The 24,727-nt window shown below is 50.8% G+C and overlaps 1 protein-coding gene and 1 long non-coding RNA gene across 6 annotated transcripts in view; one reads left to right on the top strand and one right to left on the bottom strand.

Annotated features, from left to right (window-relative positions):
- Positions 1-24,138, top strand: part of ACER1 (alkaline ceramidase 1) — a 45,328-nt gene extending 21,190 nt beyond the window's left edge. For 2 of the 5 annotated variants that reach the window (XM_045044578.1, XM_045044598.1), the window contains 5 exons: positions 18,725-18,839; positions 18,922-19,063; positions 19,777-19,914; positions 22,823-22,960; positions 23,283-24,138. In XM_045044578.1, the coding sequence (XP_044900513.1) occupies positions 18,725-18,839; positions 18,922-19,063; positions 19,777-19,914; positions 22,823-22,960; positions 23,283-23,448 (699 nt within the window). In that variant the 3' untranslated portion in view covers positions 23,449-24,138. Of the gene's footprint in view, positions 1-4,378; positions 4,560-4,598; positions 4,721-5,854; positions 5,943-18,724; positions 18,840-18,921; positions 19,064-19,776; positions 19,915-22,822; positions 22,961-23,282 lie in introns of those variants that run through there. The other 3 variants (XM_003981719.6, XM_045044590.1, XM_045044584.1) reach the window with 3 other exon arrangements.
- On the bottom strand, positions 2,754-11,638 carry LOC109493899. The gene is made up of 3 exons (XR_002738124.2): positions 11,222-11,638; positions 7,285-7,352; positions 2,754-2,915 (listed from the first exon to the last, which is right to left on the bottom strand). It is a non-coding gene; the product is annotated as an uncharacterized LOC109493899 (long non-coding RNA).
- Positions 24,139-24,727: the final 589 nt, after the last annotated feature.

Here is a 24,727-nt window from a genome sequence, read left to right as displayed (position 1 = left end):
GCTCCGCCCTGATAGTGTGGAGCCTGCTTGGGATTCTCTCTCCCTTTCACCCGCTGTCCTTTTCCCACTCTCTATAAATAGATAGATAGATAGATAGATAGATACATAGATACATAGATAGATACATAGATACATAGATTAAAATGGCTAAGATGGTAAGTTTTGTGTCATATGTGGTTTTCTATATGCTTTGAACTATGGAAGGGTATTAATGACACTTTGAGTGAAAAAATTCGGTAACAAACATACATATACCCAAATCTTTGTTAAAAAATTATATAAACAATTTTTTAAGTTGAAAATATCTCAATATTTACAGCACTTAGGATGGCCAGACTGTAAAATGATCAGGGGGTTTAATTTTCTCTTTGCTGACTTGTGTTTTCTGTGATGCGCACCTGTTATGTGATGCTTATGAGAACACGGATAAGAAGAAATCTGTCCCTTTCCTATTGAGGCTCATGGTGGGGGTGAGAGGAGTTAACAGTGGCCTTGCAACTGAGCAGCGTGGCGGGGCTGGGATGCCTGATGGTCTTTGTGACCGGTTACCTGGACCAGGTGCGCACTGGCAGTTGACAGAAGCCAAGGACAGACCCCAGCTTCAAACCTGGGGAGGGTGTTGAAGGGAGGGAGAAGAAGAGTGGAAGAGACCTCCCCCCCAATAAGAACACGTGAGACCTTTGCCCGGGTGAGGGGAGTGGGAGGGATGCCCTTGTCCACCAGAGACAGAGTCCCAGCCCCACCCACAGGCCCACACTGGCCCCTTTGCATCCCCAGCACCTCGATCTCCAATTCTGCCATAAACCCCTGACCTCTTCTCCAACCCCAACCCAGTCTCCAGCCCCTTCCCAAACCCCTCTACACCCCATCGTCCTGTCCACTCCCCAGCCCCATGCCCATTCTCATCCCCAATTCTGTGCGCATATCCATCTAGCCCGAATTTATTTCATCCCTCTTCTCAGCCCCCAATGCCGCTACCCCCAGACCCTCCTCCTTCCCCCTTGGTGAGTAGATTAGCATTTCTTCCCAATACCCACATCCTTGGTACTGAAACTTGGGAATGTTACCTGCAAAGAGACTCTGCAGGATTGTCCTGGTGGTCCCTGTGTCATCCCAGGGTCCTTGGAAGAGGGTCACAGTCAAAGAGAGGGAGGTGTGATGATGGAATCCAAAAGGGAGCAGCATGCATTGAAATGGAGGATGCACCCCCCCCCCCAGAGCCAAAGAATGAGGGAAGCTTCTAGAAGCTGAAAAGGCAAGGAATGGATTCTCCTCTAGAGCCTCCAGGAGGAGCCAGTCCAGTGGACACCTTGATTTTAGCCCCATAAGACTCATTTCAAACTCCTGATCTCTAGAACTGTAGCATAATATGTGTGTGTTGTTTTAAGCCACTGTCTTAATTTGTAAGCAGCCCCCAGAACTCATACACCCCTTCTCCCAGGCTCTGGCCCTTTGCACACGCTAGCCTCCGTCTCTCTCCCTAGCAGAGAGAGAAATCACACACTTATCTGGCTGTGCTGTTTTCCTAGTCGGCTCTGTGCAGGATGATTTCCCAAACTCTCCAGGCTGGACCGGACATGGGCACCTGTCACCACCTTGCTTCCTGCTGCTAAACCCTTCACTGAGGTCCCTGATGGCCAGATCCCGACAGTTGTACCCTGCCCTGGATTTGAACAGCGAGGGGCCTCAGAGTGCTCAGCACCCCGCCCCCTGCACCTCGCCCCCTCCCCCCCCCCCCCCCGCCCCGCCTTCAGGGACTCAGGCTCTCCACTTTCAGCTGGACTGGGAGAGGTGGGGTTGGTATATGTTTGCTCTCCTGGCCCACTTGGGGAGGGGATTTGGGGGCCAGGGCTAAGGCTAGACAGTGGGATTCCAGCTGCTCTGGGGGAGTAGAGAGCCACTCGGGCAGCACTTTTAATTCAGGCTCTGGGAACTTATCTCATCTCCAAACCTGGCATCTTTCCCGTCTTCCCAGAGGATCTGGAAGGCAGCTCTCTGGGCACCTGGCAGGGGGTGGAAAATGGAAGCTCTGACAAGTTGTGGATAATAATAACAACAAGGAGTATACCAGTGACAGCAGCCACATTAGGCTCTGGGCTGGGCCCTGAGCACGCGCCTCAGTAGTCCCCAAATTTCTGACTTTCACAGACCACCCTCAAGATTTTCATGTTATCTACCTTCTGCCTGAACTCTTATTTATTGATGTTTTATCAGACAAAACCCCCTTTAGAAACCTAAACCATTGGCTTTTTAAAACTGTGGTGTGGGTCGCCTGGGTGGCGCAGTCGGTTAAGCGTCCGACTTCAGCCAGGTCACGATCTCGCGGTCCGTGAGTTCGAGCCCCGCGTCGGGCTCTGGGCTGATGGCTCAGAGCCTGGAACCTGCTTCCGATTCTGTGTCTCCCTCTCTCTCTGCCCCTCCCCCGTTCATGCTCTGTCTCTCTCTGTCTCAAAAATAAATAAAACGTTAAAAAAAATTAAAAAATAAATAAATAAAACTGTGGTGAAATATGCACAACCTAAAGTTGACCATCTGAACCATTTTGAAACGGTTTGCATGGCTAAGCTGTGGCATAAAGGACTTCCATATAATGGTACGGCCCTGCCCACCATCCGTCTCCAGAACTTTCACCTCCCCAGACTGAGACTGTGTCCCCATGAAACACGGACTCCCCACCCCCTGCCTCACCCCTGGCTCCCACCATCCACTCTCTGTCTCTGTGGACGGGACGCCTCTAGGGACACCAGACAGTGTTTGTTGTTTTGTGTCTGGTTTATTTCATTGAACACAATGTCCTCAAAGTTCATCCACGTTGTAACAGGTGCCAGGATTTCTTTCTATAAGGCAGGCTCCTTTATATTCCATTGTGTTGATATACCACAGTCTGCTGATCCGTTCTTCCTCCAGTTGAAAACCTAAATCAGTTAATGAAAAAGAAACACAACTCTTTTATTTTGGAATAATTGTACACTCGCAAGAAGTTGCAAAAATTTCACAGAGAGGTCTCCTGTACCCTTTATTCAGTTTTCTCCAGTGGTACAGTTTCAAAATTAGGACGTTTACATCGATTAATCTACAGAACTGATTCAGATCTCAACACCTGCTATATTCGTTCGTGTGTGTGTGTGTGTGTGCAATTTCTTCACATGTATAGATTCATGTAACTACCCCCAGAATTATAAAGCTTAAATCAATTTATTTCCCTGCCATGAATGGGAAGTGGATGCACCAGCAGTTAAGGCAAACTTTGCACAGCAGCTCTGAGAGGCACTATTATTCCCATCTTAACGTTTTTTATTTATTTTTGGGACAGAGAGAGACAGAGCATGAACGGGGGAGGGGCAGAGAGAGAGGGAGACACAGAATCGGAAACAGGCTCCAGGCTCCGAGCCATCAGCCCAGAGCCCGACGCGGGGCTCGAACTCACGGACCGCAAGATCGTGACCTGGCTGAAGTCGGACGCTCAACCGACTGCGCCACCCAGGCGCCCCTCTGTGTGCCTTTATAAAGACACCTGGGCCTACCGCCACCCTCCTTGTGTTACAGATGAGCAAACTGAGGCTCAGAGAGGTGGATTCACTTGCCCAGGAGGTCACACAGCTTAGGAAGGGGAGGAAGTCAGAATTCAAACTCAGGCCTTGCTGACTCCAAAACCAGCGCTTGCCACAGCCCTTGGAAGCCAGGCCCAGGGACCCCCAGACTTGGAACTCTGCAGATCCCTCCCTTCATGGGGGTTTTGCAGGTGGCCCCTGGTAGAAGCTGGGACACTCTGGGCGTAGTTTTGACCACCCGAGAGAAATGGCTTCAATCCAGCCCCGCCTTCCCATAGCACAAACAGGAAGACCGAGGCCCCCAGAGGAGAAATGATAGGGCAAGGTTACACAGCCAAGGACGACAAGGGAGCTGAGCCAAGCCCCTCGGGCTGGGTGTGCTGCCCTTGCCCCCCGTGTGGCGAGTAGCAGCACAGAGCTTTGACAGCGTGGACATAGTTCAGCCTAATGGGTAAGAGCCTAGAGTCTGGACTCAGCTGCCTGTTTCCACGTCGTGGCGTTTTCACCTTGCGTGCCTTCGGCAGGGGGCTTTGCTCTCTCTGCCTCCGTCTGCCCGCCTCCAAAGCGGGGGTAGCCAGGGTACTCGTCTCCAGGGGCTCATTAATATTTTAAATCACCGTTCTCGTACCAGACCCCTAACTCCCACTCCGCGTGGGTAGGGACGGGAGGCCCATGATCTGGCCCTCCCGTGCCCTGCCTGGATGGTGCCAGCCCCTCGGCTTCTGCCCAGGGCAGCTGCCACCGCCGCCGCACAGGTAGGCCGTCCTGGTGCAACCGGGGAGCGGTTCGGCAGGTTTTTCCTCCCTGCTGTGGAGCAACAGCTGCCCTCTGCCCGTCTCACCCGGCCCGGCCCTCCTAGGCTCTCATGCTGCTCTCCGCCAGACTCAGCCAGTGGGCAGCGGGCGCCACATCAGGATGCCCAGCATCTTCGCCTACCAGAGCTCCGAGGTGGACTGGTGCGAGAGTAACTTTCAGCACTCGGAGCTGGTGGCCGAGTTCTACAACACGGTGAGAGGGCTGGGGGCAGCGGTCTCGCCGGACGGGGGCTTCAAACCCCGGCTTCTCCACACGGCCGCTGGAGAATCCTGCTGGAGCGTTCACCTCTCTGAGCTTTCGTCCGTCTGTTAGGCAAGGAGTGCTGGCCTTTGTTCATTCATGGGGCATCTGTGGTAGGTTTTGGCAATGCAGCGGTGACCAGGAAAATAGCCAGGCTCCCTGTTCCCCTGGAGCGGAGGACACGCATGTGACTCCAGGCATTCGCAAGCCAGGGTGATGGTGCTCTAATGGGAGGTGCGGGGGCAGCCTTGGGGAGCGGGGAGGGCAGAGGTGATCCATGAGCCAGTGGCAGAGGGATGGATCAGGAAGGGCTTCCTGGAGGAGACGGCTGTGTCTATTTTGTTCTCAGCTGTACGCCCAGCTTAGGTTGACAAACTCATTCCAGTTTGCTGGGGACTATCCTGGTTTCAGCATCGGAAGTCTCTTGTCCCGGGGACCCCTCAGTTCTGGGCACAGTAGTCCTCTTTCCCCCCATCCTTGGTATGAGGCCATATCGGAAGGGCTCAAAATGCCTGGATGGCAGTGGCATTTCAGGAAAGCTTAGAAGACGCAAGCGGCCGAAGATTCATGTGGCCGTGCCTCTCCTCCTGCGGGGTGCTGGGGAGACTGTGGTGAATAAGGCAGGCCGCCCTTGGCCCTGGAGCTTCTGGGACGGTCGGTGGGTGGTGCAGGCAACGTGCTTTGCTCTGTGCCCTGCGCATACTGAGGGCGCTCAGTCAAAGGGGAGGCGAAAGATATGCCCAGGGTCACCGTGGCACTTAGAGCTAGGATTTGAACTTGGTGGGTCCAGGAGATGTTTTGGGGGCTTGGGGATTGGGAGCTCAGTCCCAGATGCCTCCCTCAGTCTTGCCCTGTTACTTTGACCCCACCGCTTTCCAGAGCCGGGGGGAGGGGCACGGAAGTTTGAGATTCAGGGCTTCTCTGTGGTCTCCCTGTTTCTTGCTCCTCCTGGACAGAGTTACTGACTCTGGTCCTCAGTGCTCTTGCCTGAAAAACTGGAGGGGGCTGAACGTGCCGGTCTCTGAGGTGGAGAAGAGGTTTGGGGGTCTGGGACCCTTCTCCCTGGAGTCCCTGGCAGTCCACCCTGAGGTGGGGGCCCCAGAGAAGGCACCGAGAAAGGGCTGCCGTAGGGCTGGGCTGAGACCCCAGTCTAGCCGCACATGCCTACGCGAAACGCTCCTCTGTGCGTGGATTCGGGGAGGAGCGTTCAGGGAGCCTCCCTTCAGCCTGCCTCTAAATGCAGCCAATTGAGTGAGTGGGGGACACTTCCAGGGTGCAGGAGACATGGCTATGACCCCTACCAGATGTCCACAGCGTCATCACCTGCATTTCCAGGTACTTATCAAACGGAAACAAAAGTTTCACAAAATAGTAGTTACCTTTCCCTGGTGTGAACGCACTTGGATATTTTCTCTTCTATCACAAAGGCTCTGGCAGGGGCACGTGGGGGGTTCAGTTGCTTAAAGCGTCTGGCTTCGGCTCAGGTCACGATCTCACAGTCCTTGAGTTCGAGCCCCGCGTCGGGCTCTGTGCCGACAGCTCGGAGCCTGGAGCCTGCTTCCGATTCGGTGCCTCCCTCTCTCGCTGCCCCTCCCCCGCTTGCGCTCTGTCTCTCTCTCTCTCTCTGTCTCTCAAAAATAAATAAACATTAAAAAAATTAAAAAGAAAAGAAAAGGCTCTGGCAAAACCACCAGAACTTAAGGAATTGAATGCAGATTAGGTTATAAAGGGTCTCCCCAAGATTCTCTCCTCTAAAACACTTCTGAGTAGCCCGAACCCATCAGCAGAGCTAATCAGTCATATAGGTCAGGGGTTGGCAAACGTCTGCTGTAGAGGCCAGATGTTAAATATGTTTGGCTTTGGGGGCCATACGATCCCTGTGGAAAGGACTCTGCTCTGCCATTGTACCCGAAAAGCAGACACAGACGGTATATCAGCAAATGTGGCCGTGTGACAATAAAACTCTATCTGTGGACACTGAAATGTGCATTTCATGTAACTTTCACGTGTCACAAGATACTATTCTTGTTTTATTTTTTTAACCATTTAAAAGCACAAATGTCATTCTTAGCTCGCAGGCCATGCAAAAGAAGACATTGGATAGAATCGGTACAGGGCCATGGTTTGCCAGCTTCTGATAGAATTGTATATACATATTGTATATAATATACATACACAATATATAATATTTTATATTATAAAATAATATATTTATTATATGGTATATGATATACACACATATATAATATTCATAAGATATAATAATGTATTTATTACATATTGTGTATTATATGCTGTATATAATATAGTGTATCTTATATGATATAATAATAATTGTTACATATACATAAATAATAAGCAGCCAACTAGAAAATAATAAGATCTTTTCTTTTTTGGCTTCTCAAATCAGTAATTAAAACCGAGTTTGTTTTGCAGCAAATGCGGGCACGCTCCTATCTCGCAGTGTTCTGTGTGCAATGTGTCAAGTTGTGTTGAGATGTAGATGTACATCTAGCACCTTCACCGCCCCCACTCGGTCATTGAACCTCCAGGAACTTGCATCACAGAGATAATCCCAATGGTGAACAAAATTTACGTACAAAGTCCTGTCTGAGTCATTTGTAACTGCAATAAATGAATGAATAAATAAAAAGGAAGCCATAACACTTTCACCAACCTGTGAGGGCTCAGCACGTTCTGGCGAAATACCACAAAGCTCTTTAAAAGCATGTGTTTGCTCGAGGTCTATAAATGAAGACAAAATATGTAGCAATATTTTTTCTTGTTATTTTTTTAATTCTGAAGTTAGCCAACATACAGTACAGTGTTGGCTTCAGGAAATAGAACCCAATGATCCGTCACTTACATACAACACCCAGTACTCATGCCAACAAGTGCCCTCCTTCATGCCCATCACCCACTTTCCCCTCTCCCCCGCCCCCCCCCATCAACCCCCAGTCTGTTCTCTATATTTAAGAGTCTCTTGTGGTTGCTTCCCTCTGTGTTTTTATCTTATTTTTCCTTCCCTTCCCTCATGATCATCTGTTAAGTTTCTCAAATTCCACATATGAGTGAAATCATGTGGTATTTGTCTTTCTCTGACTGACTTATTTCTCTTAGCATAATACCCTTTAGTTCCATCCATGTTGTTGCAAATGGCCAGATTTCATTCTTTTTCATTGCCAAGTAGTATTCCATTGTATATGTAAACCACATTTTCTTTATGCATTCGTCAGTTGATGGACATTTAGGCTCTTTCCATCATTTGGCTATTGTTGAGAGTGCTGCTATAAACATTGGGGTACAAGTGCCCCTATGCATTAGCACTCCTGTACCCCTTGGGCAAATTCCTAGTAGTGCAATTGCTGGGTCGTAGGGTAGTTCTATTTTTAATTTTTTGAGGGACCTCTGCGCTGTTTTCCAGAGTGGCTGCACCGGTTTGCATTCCCCCCAACAGTAGCAAGAGTTTTTTAAAAGTTTATTTATTTATTTTGAGAGAGAGAGAGAGAGAGCACACGCACAAGTGGAGGAGGGACAAAGAGAGAGAAAGGGAGAGAGAAACTCCCAAGCATATTCCGCAGAGCCCGATGCGGGACTCGATCTCACAAAGCGTGAGATCACGATCTGAGCCCAAATCAAGAGTTGGACACTCAACCGACTGAGCCACCCAGGCACCTCTGAAGGACATTTCGCTTTCTCAATGCACTGCTCGCAGGGTTGGCTGAATCTGGGGCAAAACCCAGGGCCACATGATCAGGGAATAGAAGCAGGAAGGAGGAACCACTGGAGGACTCATCCCGCGTGTTGCAAGTTTCACAGAGGAGGACACCTGGCAATCGGGTTTGAAAGATGAGCAGGAAGTTTTGCCAAGCAGGGTGGGAGTCAAGGAAAAGGGAGGGGAGGAGAGAAGGATGTGCTGAGTTCTGGACACGAAAGGGGCTGCACAGTTAGGGAAGGGTAGGAGTGTTTCCGCGGCTAGAATATGAGAAGAAATGAAGACGAGCAAGTTTTGCTTGCTGAGTCGGAGTGTTTGAAATACGTCCCACATTTGCTGATAGACTCATTGGGCTCATGCATTCGTCCAACAAGAACGCCACAAACCAATGCGTGCTGATCGATCCCGGGGTCCCAGAGATGCTATGTGCTCCCGGGCTAAGCAAGTGGGGGCTCCAGGGTCAGATCTGCCCCGCCCCATGGTTAGCTTGTGGCAGAGGGAGGGCAAAGGGACCAGAGGGAGCAGAGGGGAGCCATGGGGATGACCCACTAGGGCTGTGCCTGCTGAATGTGGAGGGGATCTCAGTGCTTGAAGAATGAGTAAGTGTCTCCAAGGCATACAGACCAAATGGGCCAGCAGGAGCAGAGGTCTTGAGGCGAGAGAGAACAGCATCTCGAGACACAGTTGGTTTAAAGCCAGAGCCCAGGCTGCCGGTGGGGGAGGAACCGAGGGCCGAGGGGAAGGTGGGTGAGGTTTCCAGGTGCCGAATGAGGAATGCCAAGCAGAGGAGTGTGGGCTCCATGGTGAGGGCACCGGGGAGCCATGGATGACTTTTGAACAGCGAAGAGTCAATGATGTGGGGAGCGGCTGGGACACCTGCTTGCCTGCCATAGATGGGCCCCGGAGAGACAGGGCGGCAGATCCAACAGGAATAGAGGTCAAGGGTGTGGGAGGGCCTGGATTGGGTGGGGCAGGGGAGAAGTCAAGGCGTGGGCCGCTTCAGTCTTCTTCTGCTGGCACTAGCCTGGTGGCCTCCAGGTGTGGCCTCCTTCTGGGCTGCTGACAACTTAGGAGAGTTTCAAGTGGCGGGAGAGGAAGTTTCAAGCCCCCCCCCCCTTCCCCGTCAGCTCTGAGAAGCAGCTGTGTTGCTGAATTTCTTTCCTGGGGTCCTGCCAAAGCTTCAGAAGCTCTGCGTCTCATCCTCTCCAGAAAGCTCCTTCTCAGATGCTTGGGTACAGGACAAAGGGAGGGGATGGCTGGATGGGGGTGTGGGGGGGGATTGGATAGCCAGGGGTGCAGGGGTGGGAATGAGTGGGAAGAGTATGGGGGTGGGTACAGTGGAAGGCACAGAGCGATCCGAGTGGGAGCCTGCAGTGCCCACACCTCCTACCTCTTTCTGCAACTGAGCGTTTCTGCTGCTGGCCTTTGCAGGGCGAGGGCTTCAGCCCCTCTTCTCTGAATGCTGTGTGGTGCAGGGGGAGACCTGTCCCTCTCTGAGCCCCTGGCTGTGAGTAGCAGGTCCCATGAGTTTTATTTTATTATTTTATTTAAAAGTTTTTTTAAAAAATGTTTATTTATTTTTGAAGGAGAGAGAGAGCATGAGCAGGGGAGGAGCAGAGAGAGAGAGAGAGAGAGAGAGAGAGAGAGAGAGAATCTGAAGCAGGCTCCAGGCTCTGAGCTGTCAGCACAGAGCCCGATGTGGGGCTCGAACTCATGAGCCGTGAGATCATGACATGAACTGAAGTCAGATGCTCAACCGACTGAGCCACCCAGGTGCCCCTATTTTTTGTTTTTTTTTACTGTTTGTTTATTCATTTAAGAGAGAGCATGCAAGCAGGGGAGGGGCAGACAGAGGGAGGGGGGAGAGAGAGAATCCCAAGGCGGCTCTGCACCTTTAGCATGGAGGCCGATGTGGGGCTTGAACTCACCAACCTCGAGATCATGACCTGAGCTGAAATCAAGGGTCAGATGCTTAAGTGACTGAGACACCCAGGTGCCCCCCGTGAGTTTTAAACCATACCTCCCTCTTCTGTATTCCTTCTCATCGAATTCACAGCAAAAGCATTTGTGCCAGCCGCCCCGCTCCCGGAAAACGAGGAAGGGCATGGTTCCTGCTCTCAGGGAGGGCAGACACTATTAACTGAATAATTTCACACAGTGGTGATCACGCCCATGACACATGCTGGCCCAGACTCGATAGGTCCCTCTGGACCTCTTTTCTGCTTCAGAAAAAGCCTTCTGGGGGGTGACAGAGGGGTCCAACGCAAAGAGATAACGGCCCCTCCATTTTGTGCATGATTCAGCAAGAATTGGGACAGCCACTGTTCCAGGCTCTGGGGGCACAGAAATGACCAACGCAAACCAAAATGCCTCCCCTTATGGGGCTGGTGTCCTGGGTGTGGAGGAGACAAAAAATAAACAGAAGTCAAGGGTACAGCATGCCAGGTGGTACTGGGAAGAAAGAAAGACTCCTTTCCTTCCTTCCTCCCTCCTCCTTCCTTCCTTCCTTCCTTCCTTCCTTCCTTCCTTCCTTCCTTCTTCCCTTCCTTCCTTCTTCCCTCCTCCTTCCTTCCTTCCTCCCTCCCTCCCTTCCTTCCTTCTTCCCTTCCTTCCTTCTTTCCTTCTTTCTTCCCTTCCTTCCTTCCTTCCTTCCTTCCTTCCTCCTCCTTCCTTCCTTCCTTCCTTCCTCCCTTCTCCTTCCTTCCTTCTTCCCTTCCTTCCTTCCTCCTTCCTTCCTTCTTCCCTTCCTTCCTTCTTTCCTACTTCCCTTCCTTCCTCTTCCTTCCTTCCTTCCTTCCTTCCTTCCTTCCTTCCTTCCTTCCTATTTATTCAGCAAATATTCGCTGAGTACTTATTCAGAAAGGGAGCAGCTGGGGGGTACTAATAGTAATTAACTCACAGGACCGTGGAGAGGATGAAACAACTGCTGGGCATCCCAAATGTTCATCCACACAATGGACTACTCCTCAGCCATAAACAGGAGGGAGGCGCTGATGCCACAATGTGGATGAACCCTGGAAACAGGACGTTCCGTGAGAGAAGCCAGCCACCAAAGGCCACATTTGGTAGGATTCCATCCACGTGAAATGCCCAGAAGAGTCAAATCTGCAGAGCCGAAGGAGCAGATTCGTGGTTGCTGGGGGGCGGGGGGAGGAGGGAGTGCTCATGGATACAGGGTTTCCTTCTGAGAAGGTGAGAGTGTTCTAGAATTAGAGAGTGGTGATGGTTGCACAACCTCATGAATAGTAAAGCCACAGACTTGCACACTTTATATATTTATTTTTAAAGGTAATTTATTTATTTCTGAGAGAGAGAGAGAGAGAGAGAGAGAGAGCGCATGTGCGTGCGTGCACGAGCTGGGGAGGGGCAGAGAGAGAGGAGAGAGAGCATCCCCAGCAGGTTCCACGCTGCCAGCACAGAGCCCAATGCGGGGCTCGATCTCGTGAACTGTGAAATCATGACCTGAGCTGAAACCAAGAATCGGGTGCTTAACGGACTGAGCCACCCAGGCGCCCCCGGGCTTCACACGTTAGAAGAGTGAATTTGAGCATATGTGATTTATACCTCCATTTGGAAAAAAAAAAAAAAACAGATCTAAAAAAATGTACAGTTCTTGGTACATCCCAAGCATTGAATAAAGTTGTTACTATTAGAAGGTAAACATGGTCAGAGACGCGGAAGTGTTGGTGTATTACCTTCACTTAACAGGTAGCACTTCCCGTATAACCCCCGGAGCAATTCTAAGAAGTAGGGACTCTTTATTCTCCACATTTTACAAGTGGGGTGTAAAGGCTCAGAGAGTGTACGTTTCTTTCCCAGGGTTGCACAGCAGGTAAATAGCACGGGCCCAAAAGCTGCGCCTGCCCACCTGGTCCCAGAGTCTCTCACTTAATTAACCACAGCATCGCGAGGCCGCTCAGTTACTGTGTGATTAAGAATTAATTATGTGTTTCTTAATTCATGCAAGTAAGTCCCGTTCAGGGAGGGTCTGTGACTGCTGCTTTAGCTGCACACCCCCAGCCCTGCCCCCACATTCACGCGCACACGTTGAGTGGATGCGGAGGGGGGTCCTCGACAGGTGACAGAGCCAGGTGTGGGTGGTGGGAGTTTGAGCTTTGGCGGTGGGGAGAAAGGGCTGGGGGGTGTTTCGTTGATTTGATTGATTCGGCAGCTTTTTTTTTCTGGAGCGCTCGGTGGGTGTTGGGGACACAGCCAGGGGTCGAATAGGTGGGTATTGTCCTCACGGAGGTCACCGTCAAGGTTGAATCGGTGGAACCCACAAATGAAACGACGGGTGGGAGAGAAGCCGTTTGTGGGGGGCGGGAGGGGCCGCTTGGGTGGCCGGGGTAAGTGAGAAAGGGGTTCCCCCACTGCCTTTTCCCAAGGCCAAGATGGGCAGTCAATTCTGGTCTGTCTGCCGCCCTCCCTTCCCCGCCCCCGCCTTTCTTCTCTCACTTCTTCCTTCTTCCCTCCCTCTCTTCTTCCCCCCCCCCCACCCCCTTCCTCCTTTTCCTCCTTTCCTTCTTCCAGACCTGAGGCACCCAGCCACATCTATTTGCCAGAGACCCTGCAGGGTACCGGTGATCAAAAGAGCAAATTATTCCAGAATCAAAGCAACACAGCAGCCACAATAGCACCCGGACCAGGCGCATGGCTGTGTTATTGACGTGTGTTCTCTGCACGCATCATTGTCTGCAAAAACTTTCTGAGCACCTGCTGTGTGTGAGGCACCGTGCTAGACCGTGGAATTGCACGGCAGTGAGCAAAACTGGCCCCAGAGCCCTTGGTTCTCTAATCCTCACTGCGGCGCTCGGAGGTAGAGAAGGCAAATGAGGCCTGCCGTGTGTCCCAAACCCCGACTGGATACACCCGTGAAGGCAGATTGTGTCTGGGGGCTCCGTTGTGGCATTTGAACAACATTGTAGGTACTGAAGGAATGGTTGGTAAGCAAACAATGAATGAGTGAGTGAGTGAGTGAGTGAATGAATGAATGAATGAATGAATATGAAGACACCTGCTGGGGCTGGGGCCCAGAGAGTCCAGCTCTTGGTCCTGGGCAGGTGCGTCTCCATTCACAGAGTCTGGGTGGGGCCAGGGGTTGGGAAACGGGCTGGCCCCAGGCAGGGAGGCAGGCCCTGGCAGAGGGCAGTCTCTGATGGTATCAGAGACTCTGGAACCAGTTGGAGCCCATTAATCAGAGGCTCCGCCCATTGCTTTGCCCTCATTCTGCACGCTCAGGGGCGTTCTCGGAAACCTCAGCCTTGGCTTCTGCTGACCCCCAAGCCTGGAGCAAGGAAACCAAGGATGAGCCTGTTACTGTTATCTCCCACAACAACGACAGCCGCAGCAGGCCCTTGCTATTCATTGAGCTAGGACCACATCCCTGGCAATGTAGTCTTTCAGTGCCTGGCCTCACACGTTCCCCTCCAACAGCCCCCACAGTAGCATTAATTATGCTCCCCTATTTTACTGATGCAGGAAAGGGAAACCCAGAGACATTACGTCACGCAGCCAGGGAGCAGGGACGCTCCCTCTTAATCATTGCCACCCGTCTAGTCCTCTTGTCTCTTAAGGCAGGGGGTAAAAGCAAACTCTGGAGTCCCCCAGAGCTGTGAGACCTCAGGGAAGTCACTCCACCTCGCTGAGATCCAGTTTTGTCATTGCCAGAAAAAGAACTAGAAAGCCAGACGTTGGGGGGATGGGGAGGCGGAGGAGGGGGCATGCGAGGATTAAAAGCAATGTCTATAAAAGCATGCTGTCAACAGGTGAGAAAGTGACAGTCCTAACGCCTTCCATCCAGAATGTTCCAGGCACAAGACATTCTTCTGCCAAGTGTTTTCACGTATGTGACTGGTGATCCATGTAAACCTGTTTTGAGGTCCAGTCAACAGGAAATATTTCCTGAATGGGGAGGACACAGCCCCTGTTCTGAGAGCCAGGTTTAGTGGGAGAGCGAGACAGTTCCAGAACCGGCGGACAAACGTTAGGACAGAGGGACACAGCACAGCGGGAGGCCACCTGACCCTGCCTTGGGGAATTGGGAAGGCTTTATCGGAAAGTGATGCCCAGGTGACAGGTGGAGGTGTAGTTGGCCTGGCCAAGAGGGGTAAGTGGGGACAAGGGATGTTCCAGGCAGTAGGGACGGCACGTGCAAACTTCTGGAGGTTAAGGGGTGAGAGAAAGTATGGCTCATTTGGAAGAACTGGGTCATCCCTCACACCTAGATGATAAAGTTGAAGGTGGAGAGAGGTGAGTCATGGAGGGAGTTTATAAGTCAAGTTTAACAGTTTGCATTTTATTTATGGGAGTCACAGATGTGTTTTAAATGGAGGGTTTAGAGTTTGGGAAACTGGTTGGTGTAGCATCTCTGGCCACGCTTCATACACCCTAAGGGCTGGTGTTTGAAGGCAGAGGGAACGTAGGATTTGTTTGGGATTTTGCCCGTATTCAATATCCATGGCCCCATTTTCCCTATGACCCCCTAGCTGCCCTTCTCCAACTGGTTATGGTCTCAGTGGGGTGGTCAGTCAAGGAGCTCCCCCTCCTCTGGCCAAGGGTGGGTGTGGTCCCGGCAACATCTCCAGAATTTGATGAATCTTGGGCCTGGATAGAACAGCTACAAAGGTGCCCAAAAGTTGCCTCCTGAAGAGACTGTCCATTCAAGGCTCAGAGCTGTTGTGGTTTCTGGTTTTCCTTGTCTTCCGCAATTCTTTTGATTAATGAGTTCGGCCATAATAAATGACTGAATGATAACTAATTTAATGAGTAATTACATACACACATATTTATATTCGTGGTAAAAGTTCACCAAATTCATTTCCTGTTGCTTGCTACCGAAGAAACCCTAGCTAATATACCAATGGTGATGGTTTTGCTGGATTGAAGAAATAGAAAGCTAGCTTAAGCAAAAAAAAAAAAAAAAAAAAAAAAAAAAAAAAAAAACCAAAGAGGAAAAACGCATTGGCTAGGTACCGGGGTATCTCAAAATGGAAAGATGAGTTGCTTGGGAAGGCTGAGATCCAAGGCAGGTCTGGAGGATTTAGCTCCAAGGCAGACTCCCCGTGGCCTCAGTCTTGTCTGTTTGTGGTGGCGAGACGGCTGACGTATCTCAAACATCGAGACAATATCCCCAGATGTTAGGGAACTGACAATGGCGTGACACAATCTTGGTGATTCCCAGGCTTTGCGTTCGCTCCAAGTTTCAAATTCCCAAGAAAATCTGATTGGCCCAGTTTGGGATAGGCGTCTACTCCAGTGGGGGGTTGGGGGGGGTGGGAACAGGGCTCATGATTCAGACACACCAGGTGTGTCGTCATTGTGAGCTAGGTGGCCATGCCAGACATGTGTTTGGCTTGTCTGTTGGTGGGCATGAGACACCTTGGCATGGAAAACAAGGACATGGAAAACGATGGAACCAGACCAGTTCCACTCGTGCCAAACCAGTTTTCCAAGGGTCCTCATGGTGGCTTTTGAGCTGGTTTGCCATCACCCAAGGAGATCCCTGGGCTTCCCTAGAATCAGAAGGACGCCTGCCTTGGGACACCTGCCTAGTGCCCAGGACCTAGGCTCCTAGAGGGTGGCCTTGTACCAGGTAAATCATTTCCCTATACCCACCACTGCGCTCTGTAGGTTTATTTTTTTATTGAGGTGTAGTTGACACACAATATTATATTAGTTTTAGGGGTACAGCATAGTGATCTGTCAATTACGTATGTTCCACAATGCTCACCACGGTAAGTATAGTTACCATCTGTCACAACGCAAGGTCATTACAATATTATTGACCGTACTCCTTGTGGTGTACTTTTCAGCCCTGTGACTTATTTATTTTGCAGCTGGAAGCTTGTATCTCTTTACATAATCTGCCTACCCCTCACCCCCTCCCCTCTGGCAACACCCAGATCCTTCTCTGTATTTATGAATTTGTTCTTTTTGTTTGTTTGTTTGTTCGTTTGTTTTGTTTTTAAGATTCCACATAAAAGTGAAATTGCACAGCATTTATCTTTCTCTGTCTTATTAGCATGATACTCTCTAGGTCCATCCATTTGTCAAAAATGGCAAGATTTTATGCTATTTTACAGCTGAGTAGTATTCCGATGTATGTATAGACCACATCTTCTTTATAGGTTTTAAAGATTTTGGGGGTGCCTGGGTGGCTCAGTCGGTTAAGTGTCCAACTTCAGCTCAGGCCATGATCTCACAGTGGGTGGGTTCGAGTCCTGCGTCAGGCTCTGGGCTGATAGCTCAGAGCCTGGAGCCTGCTTCGGATTCTGTGTCTCCCTCTCTTCCAAATTAGCGTTTTTGTGTTTTGGGGGGTAAACGCTCAGCAGCAAAATAACCGATCATGTGGTATTTCTATTTTTAATTTTTTGAGGGGCCTCCACAGCGGCTGCACAATTTGCTTTCCCGCCCACAGTGCACGAGGGTTTCCCTTTCTCCACATCCTCCCCGACATTTGTTATTTCTTCTTCTTCCCTTGTTTAATACTCGCCATTCTGACTGGTGTGGGGTGATAGCTCATTGCTTTTGACTTGCGCCCTAGTCTTCAGGACGTTGAGAAATAACGGAGTGCTAGTTAACAGGGCAGTGTTTCTTCACTTTCTAAGATGGGATTCAGGCAATGAAAGAGACCTTTACAACAGGAAGATTTTATTGGGGAGAGAAGGCTGCAAATGAGTGAGCAAGCAGGCTGACCTCACGTTTTTTTCTTTTCTTTTCTTTTTTATATGTTTTTTTTTTATTTATTTTTGAGACAGAGAGAGACAGAGCATGAGCAGGGGAGGGCCAGAGAGAGAGGGAGAGACACAGAATCTGAAGCAGGCTCCAGGCTCCGAGCTGTCAGCACAGAGCCCGATGCGGGGCTTGAACCCACGGATCGTGATATCATGACCTGAGCGGATGTCTGATGCTCAACCGACTGAGTCATCCACGCGCCCCCCCCCCCTTTTAAATATATGTGAGAACACCTTTTTTCTGAGCTCGTGTGAGATACTCTCTGTGGCCCAGACATATCTGGGGGAAACTTTGAGGGGCGTTGAAGTCCTGTATCAGCAGTCAGGGACTCTGAACCCCTGGAATTCTGGTGCAAACGTTCTTGTCACCTTAATTGTACTCATAGACTAGTGAGACCTGGGGACCTCTGGGTCAAGGACACAAAGAGGTAGCAATAATGCAGATGTCAGAAATGCAGATATGGAAGGTTAGAGCATTGATTTTACCTCCTCCTAGTTAGTGGGTGGGGGGAGTATGGATCCAATCCCACGTCACTTGGACCCAGAATCCCAGTAACTGGTATTCTTTGGTTTCAAATGAAACAGCCCACTAAAAACAGCTTAACTAGAAAGGATCATATCTGATTATTTTTTGAAATGGAAGTCTGGAGGTAGATGGTTCTGGAATAGCTGAATTGAGCAACTCGACATTATCAAGCCCTTTGGCTCTGCCATTCATAGGGAAATGGTTCTCAAAACAGCGTCCAGGGACACTGTGGGGTCTCTAGAGCTTTCAGAGGTTCCTCGAGATGAAAATTATTTTCATAATAACATGAAGATTTTATCTGCCTTTTTCACTCTAATTATCTCACCAGGGTACCGTAGAATCTTCTAGGGGCTTTGTGATGAGTGATGATGACATCATCTCTCAGATGGCCAAGGGAATGTGTGCTGGTGTAGTCCTGCATTTTGAAAATTTCTGTTTCACTTTCTAATTTTTTTTTTTTGACAGAGAGAGACAGAGAGAGAGAGAGAGAGAGAGAGAGAGAGAGAGAGAGAATGAGCGGGGGAGGGGCAGAGAGAGAGGGAGACACAGAATCCAGAGCAGCTCCAGGCTCCGAGCTGTCAGCACAGAGCCTGACGCGGGGCTCGAACTCACACACCGTGAGATCATGACCTGAGCCGAAGTCGGACGCTTACCTGACTGAGCCACCCAGGCGCCCCCCTCAGTTTCACTTTCTAATACAGCAAATCCTGATAAATGTAGCTCACATTGATGAAAAAACAAAAGTAATAGATTCATTTGCATTCGTATCCCATTGGTCAGACCAAGTCACAAGGGCTCAGCGAGTTGCAAGGAAGGCTGGGAAATGTAGTCTTTAGTTGCGTCGCTTGTGTCTTAAAGTTGGGGATCTTATTTCTAGAAGGAAAAGGGGGAGAATGCATGCTGCAGGAAGTCAGTAGATAGACTTTGCCACATTCGTTGAATGAATGAGTGAATGAACTCATAGAAAAACGGAGTGACGAATCTACTGATGACTGGTTGACTGCCAATATCAACTTCCCGATTGCCAGACTCTGGGTTCCTTAACTGTCTGAAAGAGGGCAGATGACCAATGGCTAAGGACTGAGGGTTTCCTCCTCTGCCTCCGCTTCTGACGACCCCCTCCCCATGTCCTCCTCTTTTCCAGTTCAGCAATGTCACCTTCTTCATCTTTGGGCCTCTCATGATGTTTCTGATGTACCCCTATGCCCAGAAACGCTCCCGCTGCATTTATATCACTTGGATCCTCTTTATGGTCATAGGTAGGTGGGGGTCTGTGACACTGGGGTGGCGGGGGTTGGGGGGACAGCCCTCTTGACCACCTACCTTTGTCTCTTGCTCCAGGCCTATTCTCCATGTATTTCCACATGACGCTTAGCCTCCTGGGCCAGCTGCTGGATGAGATTGCTATCCTGTGGCTGCTGGCCAGTAGTTACAGCATATGGATGCCTCGCTGTTACTTCCCCACTTTCCTAGGAGAGAACAGGTGGGGCTGGGGCCGGTCCTCTGTGGGTCCCATCAGAGCCCATCTGAGTTCCTTGGAATCCCTCCCCCGACCAGCCGGATCAGGGCTTTCTCCCGACCTTATCTGACTTAACTCCTCCTCTGAAAATCCTCCCCTGATCCTACCTGGATAGTTTGGTACCTTCTCCAGAATGTGTCTAAACCCACCAAACCCATATACTTAAGCTTACCTGGGCCCCAGGGACCTCTTCCATGAGCCTATCACCTGGGCTCCCTGGAACTTTCCTTGGACCCTCCTGGACCCCTCTCTTGACCCGAGACCCCTCTGAATCTCTCTCCTGATGCTATTTGACCCACCTGAGGCTCCCTGGACCCCTCTTCTGATAGTGTCTGGGACCAATGTAATTCCTTCCTTAATCCTACCTGACTTCCCTTAACCCCTTGTCTGGCCTGGGCCCTGGCACCCTCTGCTGAGCTGACTAAGCCCTTTGAGCTTCCCTGAGACCCTCTCATCACCCTATCCACCGCCTTCAGACCCTGCCTCGACCCTTCTTGGGACCCTCTGCTGAGCCCACCTGGGAGCCTCAAGATCTTTTTCTGAGTTCAGTTGGGCTCCCTAGAACCCCTTCCCTTTGCTCATCTACCTCTGCCGCAAGATCTCCTGACCCTGCCTAACCACCCCCCGCCCCGGACCCTTCCAGTCACCCTCCCACAGCTGAGTCCTTCTTCCCTCAGGCCCCGGTTCACCTGTCTGGTCCTCATCACCACGGTGGTCAGCACCTTCCTGTCCTTCCTGAGACCTGTGATCAACGCATACGCTCTCAACAGCATCGCTGTGCACATCCTCTACATCGTGTTCCAGGAATATAAGAAGTGGGTAGTGGCCGCAGGTGCCTGCCCGGGGAGGTGGCTCCCATCACCCTCCAGGCCCCCCCCCCACCTCTACTTATTCATTGAGTCCCAGCCCCAGAGTGCTCATTGACTCCAGGCTCAAGGAGAGGATATGCTTTCCCCAAGATCATCTACTAACAAGGAGTACGGTTGAGATTGGAACCTAAGGCTGTCTGATAGCAGAACTTGTCCTTTGCATCATGAAAACCCCAAACATACGTACAAGCAGAGACTATTGCACCATAAACCTCCGTGTGCCCACTAACCAGCCTCGACAACTGTCAGCGTTTGCGTTATGCATTCCCCCAGATTCCATACACTGGCACCTATGAACTTTTCAGGATTTAACCCTCCTAATTAAGAGGGTTTTTTTTAACCCATACTAGACCTTGACAGGATAGAGGTGGGGGGGGGGGACTCTCAAATGGGGCCGTTTGAGGAGAGCTGAATAAAAGGCTTATTTACAAAGGAGATGGCAGGTGTAGGAAAATCACCAGGGAATTTAGAACACCTGTGCTAATAAGCGTGGGCTCCTGTGACCATCAGGATACCTGGGTGGGGGTAATGGGAGGGAGTGATTACAAGAGTCTGGAAAGAGAGAGCCCTGTGGAGAGGGCCTCCTTAGCAAGAAATGTCACCTCCAGTTGCTGGTTGCAGCTAGCCTGAGTCAACCCCACATGGAGGAGGCCAGAGAAACAAATATTCTAACATACTCTCCCCGTATCCTTTGGTTTCTTGCTGGGGTGCTCCATTGGCCAACCCAGCTGGAAACCATTGGCTACTCCAACTGGAAACCATTGGCCAACTCAACTGGGAACCATTGGCTATCCAACTAGAAGCCATTAGCTAATCTAACTGGAAGCATTCAGTCCACACAACTCAGCATCCCCCCTCCCTGGGGCATAGGGCAGACCGGAGAGCGTCAGGGAAGGATCTCAAGGGACAAATGTTAGATACGGCGCACACAGTGCTAACCAAGTTGACAATACCCAGATTGAAGTGATGTTGCCTCAGTTTCTCAAGATGTCTTCTTACAACTAGTCATGTTGAAAGCGGGATGCAGACACAGTCTCTTAGGTTTTCTTTATATCATAGCAGTCTCTGCCTCCCTCCCCTGTCTTCCTGCCTCTGATTTGATAACAGAAAAGCTTCATCATTTCGTCCTGTAGAATATTCTAGATGTAGCTGTCTGCTTCCTGTGTGGTGTCTTTCGTTGTGTTTATAGATATAGATATAGATATAGATATAGATATAGATATAGATATAGATATAGATATAGATATAGATATATAGATATATAGATATATAGATATAGATGATAGAGATAGAGATAGACACATATTTGGTATTTCCTGAAAATTAACATTTAGATCCGGATTTAGGTTTACATGTTTTTAGGCCAGAATGTGTCATGTGTGGTTCTGGGTGCTTCTTCTTCCGTCCCATTAGGCCCCCATAATGAGTGGTTATTCCACATCTAGGCTGTTAAGATTGATCAGGCCCATAATTCCTCCTGCAGTGATTATCTTGAGTTCCTCCATTGAGAAGGACTTTCACTCATCAACCTTGAAATACGCTTTGCACAGGAATGACAGGACTGATCATTGAGTGTTTCCTTTAATTGATCCATTTCTAGCGTTAATGAGTTGGGGCCTTACCTGAGTAGGGACCCCGGAAAGTTTTTAAAAAGTATTATTATGAACGCACGGATGTTTACGTCCTAGAGGTGTTTCGATCCATTGCAATCACCGTGCTGTATTTTTAACTTTTTATTTTGAAGTGATTGCAGACTCCTGGCAAGTTTCAAAAATAGCACAGAGTTTTGTGTCTCCTTCCCCCAGCTTCCCCCAGCCTCTCCAATGGAGTGTCTCGTGTAACCATAGTACAGCCTCAAAAGGAGGAAATTGACGATGGCATTAACTAGACCTCAGACTCTGTTCAGATTTCGCCAGTGCTTCCTCGCTGTTCTTTTTCTCGTGTGACGTTCAAACTGTCCCGTTTTAGACTAGGGGGCAGGGCCCGCACTGTAAACCATAAAGGAGTCGTGGCCTCACCATATTCCCTCATATGCTCTTTCCTGAAGGACACGGAGTCAGCTTTGCTGCTGGGGAAACAGATTCTGAGCGTGAGTCGTCCCAAGAGACGTGGCCTCCAGGGAATTTACCCTCCCACATATGGACATGCACGTTCTCATAGCCACACGGACAGGAATTCTCCTGCACTGACTCACAGTTGTGCACACACTCAGAGCCCCAAACTCACAAACAGGGAAGGGCTAGTTGATTAAGAAATCCGCAGTCCGACAAGGCTGGCTCAGCCCCCAGCTCCACTTGCTGGCTGTGTAACCTTGGGTGCGGTTAGAGCGATACCTTAATCTCGCACACCTGCTCTCTCGTCTACAAAACGAGAATCATGGCGTTGCTGTCAGGGCCGAGTTTTGATCTGAAGGACTTTTATTATTGTTTTTTAAGTCTATTTATGTTGTGTGTGAGAGGTAGAGAAAGAGCGTGCACGCAGGAGAGCTCGGGAGGGGCAGAGAGAGGGAGAGAGAGAGAATCCCAGGCAGGATCTGCACTGTCAGCACAGGGCCCGATGTGGGGCTTGAACTCACGAACCGTGACAGCATGACCCGGGATGAAATCAAGAGTCGGAAGCTTAACCAGCTGAGGCCCCCAGGCGCCCCTGACCCGAAGGACTTTCAGAACTGTACCTGGCATCCTATAAGTGCTCAGCAAACGTTAACAACAAGGACAAATTGGGCCCCCTCCCCCTTGTACTCTTGGTCATTCCCTGCTCCCGGCCTCATCTCCTTGGATGGAGGAATTTCCCATCAGCCCCTGCAGGCTCTGCTATCTGAGCCAGGCTCTGATCTTCCTCCTTCTCTCCCTAGGACCAACAACAAGGAGCTACGGCACATAATGGAGGTGTCTGTAGTGTTGTGGGCTTTCGCGCTGACCAGCTGGATCAGTGACCGCTTGCTTTGCAGTTTCTGGCAATGGATCAACTTCTTTTACCTGCACAGCATCTGGTAAGGACCTGCCCTGGCGGTACGGAGCCCCAGAACCAGAAAATCTCAAGATGCCAGAGCTTGGAGCAGGAGCCTGGGGGCAGGGAGGGGAGGCACGGATACTGGGAGTGCCTGTGTGTGTGTGTGTGTGTGTGTGTGTGTGTGTGTGTGGTGGGGGGGGGTGCTGGTTTCAGTCAAGGGTCAAGTCCAGAAGGTCCCTTTGGAAGGTCAGGACCCGTGAGAGGTCAGGACCCATGAGAAGTAAGGAGAGAAGCAAGGAGGGGGCATCGGGCTAGCTCGGGGACATCCTGTGCCCTCACCACCTCCTCCCTGCACCCCCCAGGCATGTGCTCATCAGCATCACCTTTCCTTATGGCATGGTCACCATGGCCTTGGTGGACGCCAGGTATGAGATGCCAGGTCACACCCTCAAAGTCCGCTACTGGCCTCGGGACACGTGGCCCGTGGGGCTCCCCTACGTGGAAGTCCGGGATGACAAGAACTGCTGATGTCTGCCAGCTTCTTGACCAGCCAACCACCCGCCAAGTCAAGTCCCCTGTGTCTTGAAGAAGGAGGACTGGATCGGGAGTCTGAGAGACACTCACGGTTCTTTCCTCCAGCTCCCTCTCCCCTTCCTCCTCGTCCTGCGCGGCCCCGCCCCAAGACAGGGGACCTCGCGACCCTTCCGTGCAGTAGTCTGATGACCTGGGGGAGCTGCCCGGCATGGGTCCGCTCCACGACCCGCCCTTATTCTCTTTCAGTTCCTCTTTCGTGTGCACTTTGTGAGGCTGGGTCCCCACGGGCTGCGATCACCCGGCATCCACTGCGAATGGCCTCAGGCGGGGGCTCGGTCCCCGGGCATCTCATAAATAGCGGTGGTCACTGCTGGACCTGTCCTCGGCCATGCAATGAGCTCGCGGTTTGTGAGTTCGAGCCCCGCGTCGGGCTCCGTGCTGACAGCTCGGAGCCTGTTTCCGATTCTGCGTCTCCCTCTCTCTCTGCCCCTCCCCCGCTCGTGCTCTGTCTCTCAAAAATAAATAAACATTTAAAGGAAATATAAAGAGCACCAGGCCCGGAGCCGGGCAGAGCTAAGCTTGAATCCTGCTCCGTGATTTCCTAGTTGTCTCATCTGGGGGAAGTGATTTTTCCTACCTTTGAAACGGAAGCATCTTGTCTGTAATATGAAAACGTGCTTTGCATCTGGTTTCCCGTTCGTTCATTCACCTCATCGACAAATGCGCGTGGAGTTGGACAGATGCTTTATGGCTGACACTACCCATTGCTGACACGAGACGGCAAAGACATACGATGTCCCTGCTGTCACGCGGAGACACCTGTTGGACAAATACAAAGACACAGAAGGCATTTCCAGACACTAATAAGTGCTGCCACGGGGATAAAGCAGGTGATGTTTCAGAGAATCGTGAGGTGGGGAAGCAGCCCTTTCAAGTGGGTGCTCGGGGTGGGAGTGGGGGGGGGGTGCGCTTTCCGGATGAACTTCCATGACCAGAGGAGACCAGCCATCCTGGAGAACTTGGCAAGGCCGTGCTGGGGAGAGAGAACGGCAGGTGTGTAACTGCCAGGGTGTGGATGAACTGGAGGTTAGGAAATGGCAAGAAATTCGTAACCGGAGGGCCCGGGCTGGGTTTGGTACCCATGGGCCGCTTGACATTCTTTGCAAAGGAAGATTGGCATCCAGGCCATCGCTCACTCCCAGAGGAGTAGAGGCTAGCCCATCGGGCCTCTGGCCTGCTGGAGAGCTGGGCTAGCCTCCGCTCTAATTGAAAG

This window comes from Felis catus, chromosome A2 (genome assembly GCF_018350175.1).
Source record: "Felis catus isolate Fca126 chromosome A2, F.catus_Fca126_mat1.0, whole genome shotgun sequence".
Lineage (NCBI taxonomy): Eukaryota > Metazoa > Chordata > Mammalia > Carnivora > Felidae > Felis > Felis catus.
This window is presented reverse-complemented; position numbering and strand designations above follow the sequence as displayed.